Below are 18,485 nucleotides of genomic sequence, written 5' to 3'. Positions count from 1 at the left end.
AGATCAGGATGAGGAAGATCAGGAAGAATATCAGGACCAGCAGAAAGAGGAGCAGGAGGAGAAAGAACAGAAGGAAAAAGAGCAGGAGGAGGAGGAGGAAGATCAAGAGCAGGAGAAAGAAGATCAGGAGGAAGATTAGAAGGAGGAAGATCAGGAGGAGGAGGAAGATCAAGAGCAGAAGGAAGGAGATCAGTAGGAAGATCAGGAGCAGGAGGAAGAAGATCAGGAGCAGGAGGAAAAAGATCAGGAGCAGGAGAAAGATCAGGAGAAGGAGGAGGAAGAAGAGCAGGAGGAGGAAGAAGAGTAGGAGGAGGAAGAAGATCAGGAGCAGGAGGCCAGTCTGAACGAATTTACAAAAACCTTTCCCCTGAGGCCACACAGTTTGGGAAAACCGCACTAAACCTGTATGTGGCCCCAAGATGTGCCGCCTGCTGTAATATTGGCCCCACCTACTGCTGCTCTGTATCAGGCTACAGCTAAGCTCCATATGCAGCTTCTGGGCCCAGCCTTATCGAGCTCTGCTGTAGCCTGATGGTTCTCGCTGCTCTGATACATAGTAACAAACCCTCAGCAGTATAAGGTACGGGCAGGTTTTCGTCTCCAGAATTGACACGTTTGTTTGTTTTCTATTCACTGACTTCTATCAGAGATCTTGACTTTCATCTTCTTTTGCTCCTGTTAGGTTTTTCTGGATGTTTCCTGAGATGTCTCCTGCAGCGCAGTTTTCTGTCTTCTATAATTAGCGGCTAAAGATCCTTAGAGACTCGGCCCCCACCGTCCGGGGCCCCGGGGGCCAATCTGTAGCAGCTGCAGTTATTTGTTTTATGAGTAATTAACAAATAATGAAAACATCTCTTCTGTTTCTATTCACACAAACCTGACGGCGAACAGCGAAGTGTGAACAGACCCCCGCACCGCCAACATTCACCAAATAGACCCCCGCACCGCCAACATTCACCAAATAGACCCCCGCACCGCCAACATTCACCAAATAGACCCCCGCACCGCCAACATTCACCAAATAGACCCCCGCACCACCAACATTCACCAAATAGACCCCCGCACCGCCAACATTCACCAAATAGACCCCCGCACTGCCAACATTCACCAACTAGACCCCCGCACCGCCAACATTCACCAAATAGACCCCCGCACCGCCAACATTCACCAAATAGACCCCCGCACCACCAACATTCACCAAATAGACCCCCGCACCACCAACATTCACCAAATAGACCCCCGCACCACCAACATTCACCAAATAGACCCCCGCACCACCAACATTCACCAAATAGACCCCCGCACTGCCAACATTCACCAACTAGACCCCCGCACCGCCAACATTCACCAAATAGACCCCCGCACCGCCAACATTCACCAAATAGACCCCCGCACCGCCAACATTCACCAATTTGACCCCCGCACCGCCAACATTCACCAAATAGACCCCCGCACTGCCAACATTCACCAAATAGACCCCCGCACCGCCAACATTCACCAAATAGACCCCCCGCACCGCCAACATTCACCAAATAGACCCCCGCACCGCCAACATTCACCAAATAGACCCCCGCACCGCCAACATTCACCAAATAGACCCCCCGCACCGCCAACATTCACCAAATAGACCCCCCCGCACCGCCAACATTCACCAAATAGACCCCCGCACCCCCAACATTCACCAAATAGACCCCCGCACCCCCAACATTCACCAAATAGACCCCCGCACCGCCAACATTCATCAAATAGACCCCCGCACCGCCAACATTCACCAAATAGACCCCCGCACCGCCAACATTCACCAAATAGACCCTCGCACCGCCAACATTCACCAAATAGACCCGCGCACCGCCAACATTCATCAAATAGACCCCCCCGCACCGCCAACATTCACCAAATAGACCCCCCGCACCGCCAACATTCACCAACTAGACCCCCGCACCGCCAACATTCACCAAATAGACCCCCGCACCACCAACATTCACCAAATAGACCCCCGCACCGCCAACATTCACCAACTAGACCCCCGCACCGCCAACATTCACCAAATAGACCCCCGCACCGCCAACATTCACTAAATAGACCCCCGCACCGCCAACATTCACCAAATAGACCCCCGCACCTCCAACATTCACCAAATAGACCCCCGCACCGCCAACATTCTCCAAATAGACCCCCGCACCGCCAACATTCACCAAATAGACCCCCGCACCGCCAACATTCACCAAATAGACCCCCCCGCACCCCAACATTCACCAAATAGACCCCCGCACCGCCAAAATTCACCAAATAGACCCCCGCACTGCCAACATTCACCAAATAGACCCCCGCACCGCCAACATTCACCAAATAGACCCCCGCACCGCCAACATTCACCAAATAGACCCCCGCACCGCCAACATTCACCAAATAGACCCCCGCACCGCCAACATTCACCAAATAGACCCCCGCACCGCCAACATTCACCAAATAGACCCCCGCACCGCCAACATTCACCAAATAGACCCCCGCACCGCCAACATTCACCAAATAGACCCCGCACCGCCAACATTCACCAAATAGACCCCCTGCACCGCCAACATTCACCAAATAGACCCCCGCACCGCCAACATTCACCAAATAGACCCCCGCACCGCCAACATTCACCAAATAGACACTTTATGCTGCTGCAGTGTTGTAAGATTTTACCTGATGTCGGAGGACCCCTTAAAGCCCTGATCAGGGGCTCCAGAAGGACAGCGACAAAACCAGCCTCAAACTGCTTCCACTCACTGACAACAAGCAGAGGGCAGACGTCTGACCCTCCATACATCCGCTGTGTGCGCGGGATCGGCTCAACAAGACTACGAAAATTTATAATAAAAACCTGATAATAATACGATATTATTTATGGGAAGATGTTCTGCAGCAGCTGTGACCCATAATATTCTTATAATTCACAGCAGGGAGGGGCACATATATAATACCGCATGAGGTGGCGCTCGCAGTGTGTACGCAGCCCTCCTGTAATTAGTAACACGTGTTATAGGGGGGGGGCTCCTGTCAGGCGTACAGCTGTTACTATGGTAACAACATCATGGCTGAACCGTCTCCACTGACCAGCCAGAGCCCGGGGCGGCAGCGCAGTCTACGGGGGAATCTTAATTGTCACATCCAGCGTGCGGCCTGTCAGATACGAGCGCAACACGTGCTGGAAATGACATCATAGCTATCCATAGGGGGCAGTATTATAGTAGTTATATTCTTGTATATAGGAGCAGTATTATAGTAGTTATATTCTTGTATATAGGAGCAGTATTATAGTAGTTATATTCTTGTATATAGGAGCAGTATTATAGTAGTTATATTCTTGTATATAGGAGCAGTATTATAGTAGTTATATTCTTGTATATAGGAGCAGTATTATAGTAGTTATATTCTTGTATATAGGGGCAGTATTATAGTAGTTATATTCTTGTATATAGGAGGCAGTATTATAGAAGTTATATTCTTGTATATAGGAGCAGTATTATAGTAGATATATTCTTGTATATAGGAGGCAGTATTATAGTAGATATATTCTTGTATATAGGAGCAATATTATAGTAGTTATATTCTTGTATAAAGGAGCAGTATTATAGTAGTTATATTCTTGTATATAGGAGCAGTATTATAGTAGTTATATTCTTGTATATAGGAGCAGTATTATAGTAGTTATATTCTTGTATATAGGAGCAGTATTATAGTAGTTATATTCTTGTATATAGGAGCAGTATTATAGTAGTTATATTCTTGTATATAGGGGCAGTATTATAGTAGTTATATTCTTGTATATAGGGGCAGTATCATAGTAGTTATATTGTATATAGGAGCAGTATTATAGTAGTTATGTTCTTGTATATAGGGGGCAGTATTATAGTAGTTATGTTCTTGTATATAGGAGCAGTATTATAGTAATTATATTCTTGTATATAGGGGCAGTATTATAGTAGTTATATTCTTGTATATAGGAGCAGTATAATAGTAGTTATATTCTTGTATATAAGAGCAGGATTATAGTAGTTATATTCTTGTATATAGGGGGCAGTATTATAGTAGTTATATTCTTGTATATAGGAGCAGTATTATAGTAGTTATATTCTTGTATATAGGGGCAGTATTATAGTAGTTATATTCTTGTATATAGAGGCAGTATTATAGTAGTTATATTCTTGTATATAGGAGCAGTATTATAGTAGTTATATTCTTGTATATAGGAGCAGTATTATAGTAGTTATATTCTTGTATATAGGAGCAGTATTATAGTAGTTATATTCTTGTATATAGGAGCAGTATTATAGTAGTTATATTCTTGTATATAGGAGCAGTATTATTGTAGTTATATTCTTGTATATAGGAGCAGTATAATAGTAGTTATATTCTTGTATATAGGAGCAGTATTATAGTAGTTACATTCTTGTATATAGGAGGCAGTATTATAGTAGTTATATTCTTGTATATAGGAGCAGTATTATAGTAGTTATATTCTTGTATATAGGAGGCAGTATTATAGTAGTTATATTCTTGTATATAGGAGCAGTATTATAGTAGTTATATTCTTGTATATAGAAGGCAGTATTATAGTGGTTATATTCTTGTATATAGGAGCAGTATTATAGTAGTTATATTCTTGTATATATGAGCAGTATTATAGTAGTTATATTCTTGTATATAGAAGGCAGTATTATAGTAGTTATATTCTTGTATATAGGAGCAGTATTATAGTAGTTATATTCTTGTATATAGGAGCAGTATTATAGTAGTTATATTCTTGTATATAGGAGCAGTATTATAGTAGTATATTCTTGTATATAGGAGCAGTATTATAGTAGTTATATTCTTGTATATAGAAGGCAGTATTATAGTGGTTATATTCTTGTATATAGGAGCAGTATTATAGTAGTTATATTCTTGTATATAGGAGCAGTATTATAGTAGTTATATTCTTGTATATAGGAGCAGTATTATAGTAGTTATATTCTTGTATATAGGAGCAGTATTATAGTAGTTATATTCTTGTATATAGGAGCAGTATTCTAGTAGTTATATTCTTTTATATAGGAGCAGTATTATAGTAGTTATATTCTTGTATATAGGAGAAGTATTATAGTAGCTATATTCTTGTATATAGGAGCAGTATTATAGTAGTTATATTCTTGTATATAGGAGTAGTATTATAGTAGTTATATTCTTGTATATAGGAGCAGTATTATAGTAGTTATATTCTTGTATATAGGAGCAGTATTATAGTAGTTATATTCTTGTATATAGGGGCAGTATTATAGTAGTTATATTCTTGTATATAGGAGCAGTATTATAGTAGATATATTCTTGTATATAGGAGCAGTATTATAGTAGTTATATTCTTGTATATAGGAGCAGTATTATATTAGTTATATTCTTGTATATAGGAGCAGTATTATAGTAGTTATATTCTTGTATATAGGAGGCAGTATTATAGTAGTTATATTCTTGTATATAGGGGCAGTATTATAGTAGTTATATTCTTGTATATAGGAGCAGTATTATAGTAGTTATATTCTTGTATATAGGAGCAGTATTATAGTAGTTATATTCTTGTATATAGGAGCAGTATTATAGTAGTTATATTGTTGTATATAGGGGGCAGTATTATAGTAGTTATATTCTTGTATATAGGAGCAGTATTATAGTAGTTATATTCTTGTATATAGGAGGCAGTATTATAGTAGATATATTCTTGTATATAGGAGGCAGTATTATAGTAGTTATATTCTTGTATATAGGAGCAGTATTATATTAGTTATATTCTTGTATATAGGAGCAGTATTATAGTCGTTATATTCTTGTATATAGGAGCAGTATTATAGTCGTTATATTCTTGTATATAGGAGCAGTATTATAGTAGTTATACTCTTGTATATAGAGGCAGTATTATAGTAGTTATATTCTTGTATATAGGAGCAGTATTATATTAGTTATATTCTTGTATATAGGAGCAGTATTATAGTAGTTATATTCTTGTATATAAGAGACAGTATTAGGATGGGAGTTTTAGTGCTCGGTCTGTGATGTGGAGGATGGGAGTTGTAGTGCTCGGTCTGTGATGTGGAGGATGGGTGTTGTAGTGCTTGGTCTGTGATGTGGAGGATGGGAGTTGTAGTGCTCTCCTGTGATGTGGAGGATGGGAGTTGTCCTCAGGGCTGTGATGTGGAGGATGGGAGTTGTAGTCCTCAGGGCTGTGATGTGGAGGATGGGAGTTGTAGTCCTCGGTCCCAGCTGTCTCTGTTATTCATCAGGTTGTTCTGTGTCGTCTCCTGCTCGGATCCCATTAGAGTGAAGATCAGATCGGCGGTAATGATGGAGATGCAGATGGAGATCGTCTCACGCACTGCGCTCCATGGTTTATAGGGAGATACCAGATCAGCCCCAGCCTCCTCCCCACATCACTGACAGCTCCCCCCTCCTCACACTCACAGTGGTACATTCCTCACATTGTGAGACCCAATGAGCCTGAGTGACTCTATGTGATCCCACTTACTGGAGTGTCGGCAGCACCTGAGGATGGAGGGGGTCAGCAGCACCAGGACCGTGTGCTACAGCAGGTGGAGCTACGACAGGTACGGGGCCCAGGGGGTTAATGCTGCCTCGGGCAAAGAGATGGTTAACTGAGGGGGGGGGGGGGGAATGTATATAGGAGGCGTCCATCCTGTCTGTATATATGTATATAGGAGGTGTCCATCCTGTCTGTATATATGTATATAGGGGGCGTCCATCCTGTCTGTATATATGTATATAGGGGGCGTCCATCCTGTCTGTATATATGTATATAGGGGGGCGTCCGTCCTGTCTGTATATATGTATATAGGAGGTGTCCATCCTGTCTGTATATATGTATATAGGGGGCGTCCATCCTGTCTGTATATATGTATATAGGAGGCGTCCATCCTGTCTGTATATATGTATATAGGAGGTGTCCATCCTGTCTGTATATATGTATATAGGGGCGTCCATCCTGTCTGTATATATGTATATAGGGGGCGTCCATCCTGTCTGTAATTATGTATATAGGGGGCGTCCATCCTGTCTGTATATATGTATATAGGAGGCGTCCATCCTGTCTGTATATATGTATATAGGGGGCGTCCATCCTGTCTGTATATATGTATATAGGGGGCGTCCATCCTGTCTGTATATATGTATATAGGGGGCGTCCATCCTGTCTGTATATATGTATATAGGGGTGTCCATCCTGTCTGTATATATGTATATAGGAGGTGTCCATCCTGTCTGTATATATGTATATAGGGGTGTCCATCCTGTCTGTATATATGTATATAGGGGGCGTCCGTCCTGTCTGTATATATGTATATAGGGGGCGTCCGTCCTGTCTGTATATATGTATATAGGAGGTGTCCATCCTGTCTGTATATATGTATATAGGGGTGTCCATCCTGTCTGTATATATGTATATAGGAGGTGTCCATCCTGTCTGTATATATGTATATAGGGGTGTCCATCCTGTCTGTATATATGTATATAGGGGGCGTCCATCCTGTCTGTATATATGTATATAGGGGTGTCCATCCTGTCTGTATATATGTATATAGAGGTGTCCATCCTGTCTGTATATATGTATATAGGGGGCGTCCGTCCTGTCTGTATATATGTATATAGGGGCGTCCATCCTGTCTGTATATATGTATATAGGGGACGTCCATCCTGTCTGTATATATGTATATAGGGGCGTCCATCCTGTCTGTATATATGTAGATAGGGGGCGTCCATCCTGTCTGTATATATGTATATAGGGGCGTCCATCCTGTCTGTATATATGTATATAGGGGGCGTCCATCCCGTCTGTATATATGTATATAGGGGCGTCCATCCCGTCTGTATATATGTATATAGGAGCGTCCATCCTGTCTGTATATATGTATATAGGAGAGGCCATCCTGTCTGTATATATGTATATAGGAGGTGTCCATCCTGTCTGTATATATGTATATAGGAGCGTCCATCCTGTCTGTATATATGTATATAGGAGGTGTCCATCCTGTCTGTATATATGTATATAGGGGCGTCCATCCCGTCTGTATATATGTATATAGGGGACGTCCATACTGTCTGTATATATGTATATAGGGGCGTCCATCCCGTCTGTATATATGTATATAGGGACGTCCATCCTGTCTGTATATATGTATATAGGGGGCGTCCATCCTGTCTAAATATGTATATAGGGGCCGTCCATCCTGTCTGTATAAATGTATATAGGAGGCGTCCATCCTGTCTGTATATATGTATATAGGGGCGTCGATCCTGTCTGTATATATGTATATAGGAGGCGTCCATCCTGTCTGTATATATGTATATAGGGGCGTCCATCCGGTCTGTATATATGTATATAGGGGGCGTCCATCCTGTCTGTATATATGTATATAGGGGCCGTCCATCCTGTCTGTATATATGTATATAGGGGCGTCCATCCTGTATGTATATATGTATATAGGGGGCGTCCATCCTGTCTGTATATATGTATATAGGGGCGTCCATCCTGTCTGTATATATGTATATAGGGAGCGTCCATCCTGTCTGTATATATGTATATATATAGGGGCATCCATCCCGTCTGTATATATGTATATAGGGGGCGTCCATCCTGTCTGTATATATGTATATAGGGGACGTCCATCCCGTCTGTATATATGTATATAGGGGGTGTCCATCCTGTCTGTATATATCTATATAGGGGGTGTCCATCCTGTCTGTATATATGTATATAGGGGGCGTCCATCCTGTCTGTATATATGTATATAGGGGGGCGTCCATCCTGTCTGCATATATGTATATAGGGGGCGTCCATCCTGTCTGTATATATGTATATAGGGGGTGTCCATCCTTTCTGTATATATGTATATAGGGGTGTCCATCCTGTCTGTATATATGTATATAGGGGTGTCCATCCTGTCTGTATATATGTATATAGGGGGCGTCCATCCTGTCTGTATATATGTATATAGGGGGCGCCCATCCTGTCTGTATATATGTATATAGGGGGCGTCCATCCTGTCTGTATATATGTATATAGGGGGGCGTCCATCCTGTCTGTATATGTATATAGGGGGCGTCCATCCTGTCTGTATATATGTATATAGGGGACGTCCATCCTGTCTGTATATATGTATATAGGGGGCGTCCATCCTGTCTGTATATATGTATATAGGGGGCGTCCATCCTGTCTGTATATATGTATATAGGGGGCGTCCATCCTGTCTGTATATATGTATATAGGAGAGGCCATCCTGTCTGTATATATGTATATAGGAGCGGCCATCCTGTCTGTATATATGTATATAGGGGCGTCCATCATGTCTGTATATATGTATATAGGGGGCGTCCATCCTGTCTAAATATGTATATAGGGGGCGTCCATCCTGTCTGTATATATGTATATAGAGGTGTCCATCCCGTCTGTATATATGTATATAGGAGAGGCCATCCTGTCTGTATATATGTATATAGGAGAGGCCATCCTGTCTGTATATATGTATATAGGGGCGTCCATCCCGTCTGTATATATGTATATAGGGGGCGTCCATCCTGTCTGTATATATGTATATAGGGGGCGTCCGTCCTGTCTGTATATATGTATATAGGGGCGTCCATCCCGTCTGTATATATGTATATAGGGGACGTCCATACTGTCTGTATATATGTATATAGGGGCCGTCCATCCGGTGTGTATATATGTATATAGGGGCGTCCATCCTGTATGTATATATGTATATAGGGGGCGTCCATCCTGTCTGTATATATGTATATATGGGCGTCCATCCTGTCTGTATATATGTATATAGGGAGCGTCCATCCCGTCTGTATATATGTATATATATAGGGGCGTCCATCCCGTCTGTATATATGTATATAGGGGCGTCCATCCCGTCTGTATATATGTATATAGGAGAGGCCATCCTGTCTGTATATATGTATATAGGAGAGGCCATTCTGTCTGTATATATGTATATAGGGGCGTCCATCCCGTCTGTATATATGTATATAGGGGCGTCCATCCCGTCTGTATATATGTATATAGGGGACGTCCATCCTGTCTGTATATATGTATATAGGGGCGTCCATCCCGTCTGTATATATGTATATAGGAGAGGCCATCCTGTCTGTATATATGTATATAGGAGAGGCCATCCTGTCTGTATATATATATATAGGGGCGTCCATCCCGTCTGTATATATGTATATAGGGGGCGTCCGTCCTGTCTGTATATATGTATATAGGAGGCGTCCGTCCTGTCTGTATATATGTATATAGGGGCCGTTCGTCCTGTCTGTATATATGTATATAGGGGGCGTCCGTCCTGTCTGTATATATGTATATAGGGGCGTCCATCCTGTCTGTATATATGTATATAGGGGGCGTCCATCCTGTCTGTATATATGTATATAGGGGGCGTCCGTCCTGTCTGTATATATGTATATAGGGGGCGTCCGTCCTGTCTGTATATATGTATATAGGGGGCGTCCATCCTGTCTGTATATATGTATATAGGGGGCGTCCATCCTGTCTGTATATATGTATATAGGGGACGTCCATCCTGTCTGTATATATGTATATAGGGGCCGTTCGTCCTGTCTGTATATATGTATATAGGGGGCGTCCGTCCTGTCTGTATATATGTATATAGGGGGCGTCCATCCTGTCTGTATATATGTATATAGGGGGCGTCCGTCCTGTCTGTATATATGTATATAGGAGGCGTCCGTCCTGTCTGTATATATGTATATAGGGGCCGTCCGTCCTGTCTGTATATATGTATATAGGGGGCGTCCGTCCTGTCTGTATATATGTATATAGGGGGCGTCCATCCTGTCTGTATATATGTATATAGGGGGCGTCCATCCTGTCTGTATATATGTATATAGGGGACGTCCATCCTGTCTGTATATATGTATATAGGGGGCGTCCTTCCTGTCTGTATATATGTATATAGGGGGCGTCCTTCCTGTCTGTATATATGTATATAGGGGGCGTCCGTCCTGTCTGTATATATGTATATAGGAGGCGTCCGTCCTGTCTGTATATATGTATATAGGGGCCGTCCGTCCCGTCTGTATTTTCCGTGGGGATGAAAAGTTTGGGCCCCCAGGTAACTATGTGTAATAATCTGCATAAAGAAGCCAAAGAAAGATGGAAAAATCTCCAAAAGGATCAAATTACAGATTAGACCTTCTTATAATATGTCACCAAAAGTTACATTTTATTTCCATCATTTACACTTTCACAATAACAGAAAACAATAAAATGGCGTCTGCAAAAGTTTGGGCCCCCTGCAGAGTTAATATCTTGTTCTGCCCCTTTTGGCAAGTATCACAGCTTGTAAACGCTTTTTGTAGCAGCCGAGAGTCTTTAAGTTCTTGTTTGAGGTATCTGCCCATTTTTCCTTACAAAAGTCTTCCAGTTCTTTGAGAATTATGGGCTGTCTGTCACGCACTGCTCTTCTAAGGTCTATCCATAGATTTTCAATTATGTTGAGGTCAGGAGATTGTGAAGGCCATGACAAAACCTTCAGTTTACGCCTCTTGATGTAATCCCCTGTGGATTTCGAGGTGTGTTTAGGATCATTATCCATTTGTAGAAGCCATCCTCTCTTTAACTTCAGCTTTTTCACAGATGGCATCAAGTTAGCATCCAAAATTAGCTGAAATTTTATTGAATCCATTTTTCCTTCTACTCGTGAGAGGTTCCCTGTGCCACTGGCTGCAATACAACCCCAAAGCATGATTGATCCACCCCCATGCTTAACAGTTGGACAGAGGTTCTTTTCATTAAATTCTGCTCCCCTTCTTCTCCAAACGTACCTTTGCTCATTCCGGCCAAAAAGTTCAATTTTAACCTCATCGGTCCACAGAACCTGTTTCCAAAATGCATCAGTCTTTTCTATATGTTCATCTGCAAAGTTCAAACCAGGGATGTGGAGTCGGTAGCTAAATGTTCCGACTCCTCTGTATTAATCTGCAAATGTATTTATAAACACTTAAAGTTGAATCCAAGAAGCTGTTCCACCAAGTTCTTCTAGCAGAGAGAGAGGTAGTTGGGCAGAAGCTGCTGCCTTCTCCTTTTTGTGTGCTGATCTGCTGCTGAAGATGGGGCAGTGGGAGGATCAAGGAAGGGGCATCTATTATAAAACATGATTTCCCTAGTAGAATCCCATAGTCATGTTTAACCCCTTAAGGACCCAGCCATTTTACACCTCAGGACCCAGACATTTTTTGCACATCTGACCACTGTCACTTTAAACATTAATAACTCTGGAATGCTTTTAGTTATCATTCTGATTCCGAGATTGTTTTTTCGTGACATATTCTACTTAAACATAGTGGTAAAATTTTGTGGTAACTTGCATCCTTTCTTGGTGAAAAATCCCAAAATTTTATGAAAAATTTGAAAATTTTGCATTTTTCTAACTTTGAAGCTCTCTGCTTGTAAGGAAAATGGATATTCCCAAAAAATTTTTTTTAATTCACATATACAATATGTCTACTTTATGTTTGCATCATAAAATTTACGTGTTTTTACTTTTGGAAGACATCAGAGGCTTCAAAGTTCAGCAGCAATTTTCCAATTTTTCCCAAAATTTCCAAACTCACAATTTTTCATGGACCAGTTCAGGTTTGAAGTGCATTTGAAGGGTCTTCATATTAGAAATATCCCACAAATGACCCCATTATAAAAACTGCACCCCCCAAAGTATTCAAAATGACATTCAGTCCGCGTTTTAACCCTTTAGGTGTTTCACAGGAATAACAGCAAAGTGAAGGAGAAAATTCACAATCTCCATTTTTTACACTCGAATGTTCTTGTAGACCCAATTTTTGAATTTTTACAAGGGGTAAAAGGAGAAAATGTATACTTATATTTGTAGCCCAATTTCTCTCGAGTAAGCACATACCTCATATGTCTATGTAAAGTGTTCGGCGGGCGCAGTAGAGGGCTCAGAAGCGAAGGAGCGACAAGGGGATTTTGGAGAGTACGTTTTTTTGAAATGGTTTTTGGGGGGCATGTTGCATTTAGGAAGCCCCTATGGTGCCAGAACAGCAAAAATCCCCCACATGGCATACCATTTTGGAAACTAGACCCCTTGAGGTACGTAACAAGGAATAAAGTGAGCCTTAATACCCCACAGGAGTTTCACGACTTTTGCATATGTAAAAAAATAAAAATTTTCACTAAAATGTGTGTTTCCCCCCAAATTTCACATTTTTGCAAGGGTTAATAGCAGAAAATACCCCCCAAACATTGTAACCCCATCTCTTCTGAGTATGAAGGTACCCCATAAGTTGACCTGAGGTGTACTATGGGTGAACTACAATGCTCAGAAGAGATTGAGTCATATTTGGCTTTTTGAGAGCAAATTTTGCTCGGGGGCATGTCGCATTTAGGAAGCCCATATGGTGCCAGGACAGCAAAAAATCCCCACATGGCATACTATTTTGGAAACTAGACCCCTTGTGGAACGTAACAAGAAATAAAGTGAGCCTTAATACCCCACAGGGGTTTCACGACTTTTGCATACGTAAAAAAAAAAGTGTTTCCCCCCCAAATGTCACATTTTTGCAAGGGTTAATAGCAGAAAATACCCCCCAAAATTTGTAACCACATCTCTTCTGAGTATGGAGGTACCCCATAAGTTGACCTGAAGTGCACTATGGGCGAACTACAATGCTCAGAAGAGAAGGAGTCATATTTGGCTTTTTGAGAGCATATTTTGCTCTGGGGGCATGTCGCATTTAGGAAGCCCATATGGTGTCAGGACAGCAAAATAACCCCCACATGGCATACCATTTTGGAAACTAGACCCCTTGAGGAACGTAACAAGGGGTACAGTGAGCATTTACCCCCCCACTGGTGTCTGTCATATCTTTGGAACAGTGGGCTGTACAACATTTTTTATTTGCACAGCCCACTCTTCCAAAGATCTGTCAGACACATGTGGGGTGTAAATTCTCACTGCACCCCTCATTACATTCCGTGAGGGGTGTAGTTTCCGAAATGGGGTCACATGTTTTTTTTTTTTTTTTTTTGTGTTTGTCAAAACCGCTGTAACAATCAGCCACCCCTGTGCAAATCACCTCAAATGTACATGGCGCACTCTCCCTTCTGGGCCTTGTTGTGCGCCCCCAGAGCACTTTGCGCCCACATATGGGGTATCTCTGTACTCTGGAGAAATTGCGTTACAAATTTTGGGGGGCTTTTTTCCCCTTTACCTCTTGTCAAAATGAAAAGTATAGGGCAACACCAGCATGTTAGTGTAAAAAGTTTATTTTTTTACACTAACATGCTGGTGTAGACCCCAACTTCACCTTTTCATAAGGGGTGAAAGGAGAAAAAGACCCCCAAAATTTGTTAGGCAATTTCTCTCGAGTACGGCGATACCCCATATGTGACCCTAAACTGTTGCCTTGAAATACGACAGGGCTCCAAAGTGAGAGCGCCATGTGCATTTGAGGCCTGAATTAGGGATTTGCATAGGGGTGGACATAGGGGTATTCTACGCCAGTGATTCCCAAACAGGGTGCCTCCAGCTGTTGCAAAACTCCGAGCATGCTTGGACAGTCAACGGCTGTCCAGCAATACTGGGAGTTGTTGTTTTGCAACAGCTGGAGGCTCCATTTTGGAAAGAGTGGCGTACCAGGCGTTTTTCTTTTTTATTGGGGAGGGGAGGGGGGCTGTGTAGGGGTATGTGTATATGTAGTGTTTATTACTTTTTATTTTATTTTGTGGTAGTCTAGTGTAGTGTTTTTAGGGTACAGTCACACGGGCGGGGGGGGGGGGGGGGTTACAGCGAGTTTGAGCTGCCGCGCAAAATTTGCTGCATTGCAAACTTGCAGCCAGATACTCACTGTAAGCCGCCTGCCCATGTGAATGTACCCTGTACATTCACAGGGGGGGGGGACCTCCAGCTGTTGCAAAACTACTACTCCCAGCATGCCTGAGAATGTTTGGGAGTTGTGGTTTTGCAACAACTGGAGGCACACGGGTTGGGAAACACTGAGTTAGGAAACAATGTTTCCCAACCAGTTTGCCTCCAGCTGTTGCAAAACCACAACTCCCAAACATTCCCAGGCATGCTGGGAGTAGTAGTTCGGCAACATCTTTAGAGCCAGATGTTGCCGAACTACAACTCCCAGCATGCTTGCAGTTGTAGTTTTGCAACATCTGGAGGACTACAGTTTGCAGACCGCTAATACAGTGGTTCCCAATCTGTGCCCTTCCAGGTGTTGCAAAACTACAACCCCCAGTATGCCAAAACTGTCCAGGCATGCTGGGAGTTGTAGTTCTGCAACATCTGAAGGGCCAGATGTTACAGCACTACAACTCCCAGCATGCCTGGACAGTAAGGGCATGCTGAGGATGTGTAGTTTTGCAACATCTGGAAGGGCACAGTGGTCCAAAAACTGTGGACCTCCAGATGTTGCAAAACATGGGCTGTCTGGGCATGCTGGGAGTTGTAGTTTACAGGGTCCTATTACAGCAATGCATGTCGCTTTACGGCGACGTGCATTGCTGTAAAGGGCCCGACCGCGGCTGAAGATATACTCACCTGTCGCCGCCGCTGCCATCTTCATCGTCTGGATCCGGGTCTTCAGGGAAGAGGTAAGTACCGGGGCCGGTCCCCAGCACTCCCCCGTCCCCCGCCGCGTCCTCCGGTCTTCCTCCCGTCCTCTCCGGACTTTCAGGGGCCGGGCAGGACGGGAGGAAGTAACCGCCCCCCCTCCTGCGATTGGTCGGTTAACTAACCGACAGATCGCAGGGTATAGGAGGAGGTGGCCGGCTTGCCACCTCGCTCCTATACGTTAGCATGGTCCTGGCTGTCTGTTACAGCCGGGATCATGCGAAATTACCGGGCGGTCGGGTCCCAGAGACCCGATCAGCCCGGTATCGCCGCAGATCGCAAGGGCGATTTCCCTTGCGATTTGCGGCGATCGCCGACATGGAGGGGCCTACATGGCCCCCCTCGACGTTTGCCCTGGATGCCTGCTGAAGGATTTCAGCAGGCATCCAGTTCCGATCTCTGCCCGGCGCGCGGCAGAGACCGTAAAACGCCAGGACGTATGGGGACGTCCTGGGTCCTTAAGGCCCAGGGTGCGGGGACGTCCCCGTACGTCCTGGGTCCTTAAGAGGTTAAAGGGGTACTCTGGTGGAAAACTTTTTTTTTTTTTTTTTTTTTTTTTTTAAATCAACTGGTGCCAGAAAGTTAAACAGATTTGTAAATTACTTCTATTAAAAAACCTTAATCCTTCCAGTGCTTATCAGCTGCTGAATACTACAGAGGAAATACTTTTCTTTTTGCAACACAGAGCTCTCTTCTGAATCACGAGCACAGTGCTCTCTGCTGACATCTCTGTCCATTTTAGGAACTGTCCAGAGTAGGAGAAAATCCCCATAGCAAACATATTCTGCTCTGGACAGTTCCTAAAATGGACAGAGGTGTCAGCAGAGAGCACTGTGGTAATGATGCCAGCAGAGAGCTTTGTGTTCCAAAAAGAAAATAATTTCCTCTGTTGTATTTAGCAGCTAAAGGTACTGGAAGGATTAAAATTTTTTAATAGAAGTAATTTACAAAACTGTTTAACTTTCTGGCATCAGTTAATTAAAAAAAAAAAAAAAATGTTTTCCACCGGAGTACCCCTTTAAGCTAACAATTGGAGTTTACAAGTTTTTATAACCTTAGCTGAATGGCAGCAGTTTTTCCAATGGTTTACAGCTTCAGTCTTGAACTATTGACCCTCCATTCCCTTCACTTATACAAGTGTCTCTAGTCCTGCAAAATAACATATTTACTTAACCCCTTATCGGTGAGAGGCTCGGTTACCCATGGGTTCCCTGTAACAGCAGAACACAACACTATGGAAAGTAGAAGTATTGCCGCTCCTAATTGTGCGTTGCGTACCAAATAGTAAAGCACATGAAAAGCTTCTTCACGGTCACTTAACGTGTTCGTTTTGCGGTTACGTGAGGCCCTGCATGCATTGGTCTTCATTCTTACAGTAGAGAAGGAATTCATTATAACTTTTTGTGAATTGGGACATTTAAACTTGCTTTTTTTATTTATTCCGATCTAAATTTAGTAGGAGTCTGAGTCGGTGCATTGCTTGCCGCTGTTCTGTCTGATATTTTTCTTGGTCTTCCAGATCTTGCTTTAACTTCCACTGTTCCTGATGACTGCTATTTCTTAATTACATTCTGAACAGAGGATATTGACATCTGAAAATGTTTTGCTATCTTCTTATATCCTTCTCCTGCTTTGTGAGCGTCAACTATTTTCAGTTTCAGATTTCTAGACAACTGCTTAGAAGAACCCATGGTGCTGATTGTTGGGGCAAGGTCAGATGAGTCTGGGCATTTATGAGATGACATCACGTGGTCTTCCCAGATGATGATTGAGAACAATCCATGACACTGACAGGTCTCAGCTGTATAAAGGGCGCAGTGCATGCTATAAATTCTGCAGGGGGCCCAAACTTTTGCAGACGCCATTTTTTTGTTTTCTGTTATTGTGAAAGTGTAAATGATGGAAATAAAATGTAACTTTTGGTGACATATTATAAGAATGTCTAATCTGTAATTTGATCCTTTTGGAGATTTTTCCATTTTTCCTTGGCTTCTTTATGCAGATTAATACAAATTGTTACCTGGGGGGCCCAAACTTTTGATCCCCACTGTATATATGTATATAGGAGGCGTCCATCCTGTCTGTATATATCACATTTGTAATGATTCCGGGGGCACTTTGTAATGATTCCGGGTGCACTTTGTAATGATTCCGGGTGGCACTTTGTAATGATTCAGGGTGCACTTTGTAATGATTCCGGGTGCACTATGTAATGATTCCGGGTGCACTTTGTAATGATTCCGGGTGGCACTTTGTAATGATTCCGGGTGCACTTTGTAATGATTCCGGGTGGCACTTTGTAATGATTCCGGGTGGCACTTTGTAATGATTCCGGGTTGCACTTTGTAATGATTCCGGGTGCACTTTGTAATGATTCCGGGTGCACTTTGTAATGATTCCGGGTGGCACTTTGTAATGATTCCGGGTGGCACTTTGTAATGATTCCGGGTGGCACTTTGGAATGATTCCGGGTGGCACTTTGTAATGATTCCGGGTGGCACTTTGTAATGATTCTGGTTGCACTTTGTAATGATTCCGGGTGGCACTTTGTAATGATTCCGGGTGGCACTTTGTAATGATTCCGGGTGGCACTTTGTAATGATTCCGGGTGCACTTTGTAATGATTCCGGGTGGCACTTTGTAATGATTCCGGGTGGCACTTTGTAATGATTCCGGGTGGCACTTTGTAATGATTCCGGGTGCACTTTGTAATGATTCCGGTTGCACTTTGTAATGATTCCGGGTGGCACTTTGTAATGATTCCGGGTGCACTTTGTAATGATTCCGGGTGGCACT

At 42.9% G+C, this 18,485-nt stretch overlaps 1 protein-coding gene across 2 annotated transcripts in view; it reads left to right on the top strand.

The window, feature by feature from the left end:
• The first annotated feature begins 6,510 nt into the window (after positions 1–6,510).
• TUB (TUB bipartite transcription factor) overlaps positions 6,511–18,485 on the top strand; it is a 133,852-nt gene continuing 121,877 nt past the window's right edge. The window contains exon 1 of one of the 2 annotated variants that reach the window (XM_056554301.1): positions 6,511–6,617. In XM_056554301.1, coding sequence (XP_056410276.1) covers positions 6,562–6,617 — 56 coding nt within the window. In that variant the 5' untranslated portion in view covers positions 6,511–6,561. The remainder of the gene's footprint in view (positions 6,618–18,485) is intronic. The other variant, XM_056554298.1, reaches the window with a different exon arrangement.

The sequence above is a fragment of the Hyla sarda genome, unplaced genomic scaffold (genome assembly GCF_029499605.1).
Source record: "Hyla sarda isolate aHylSar1 unplaced genomic scaffold, aHylSar1.hap1 scaffold_66, whole genome shotgun sequence".
NCBI lineage: Eukaryota > Metazoa > Chordata > Amphibia > Anura > Hylidae > Hyla > Hyla sarda.
Note: the sequence above shows the minus strand (reverse complement) of the source record. Positions and strands in the feature narration are given on the sequence as shown.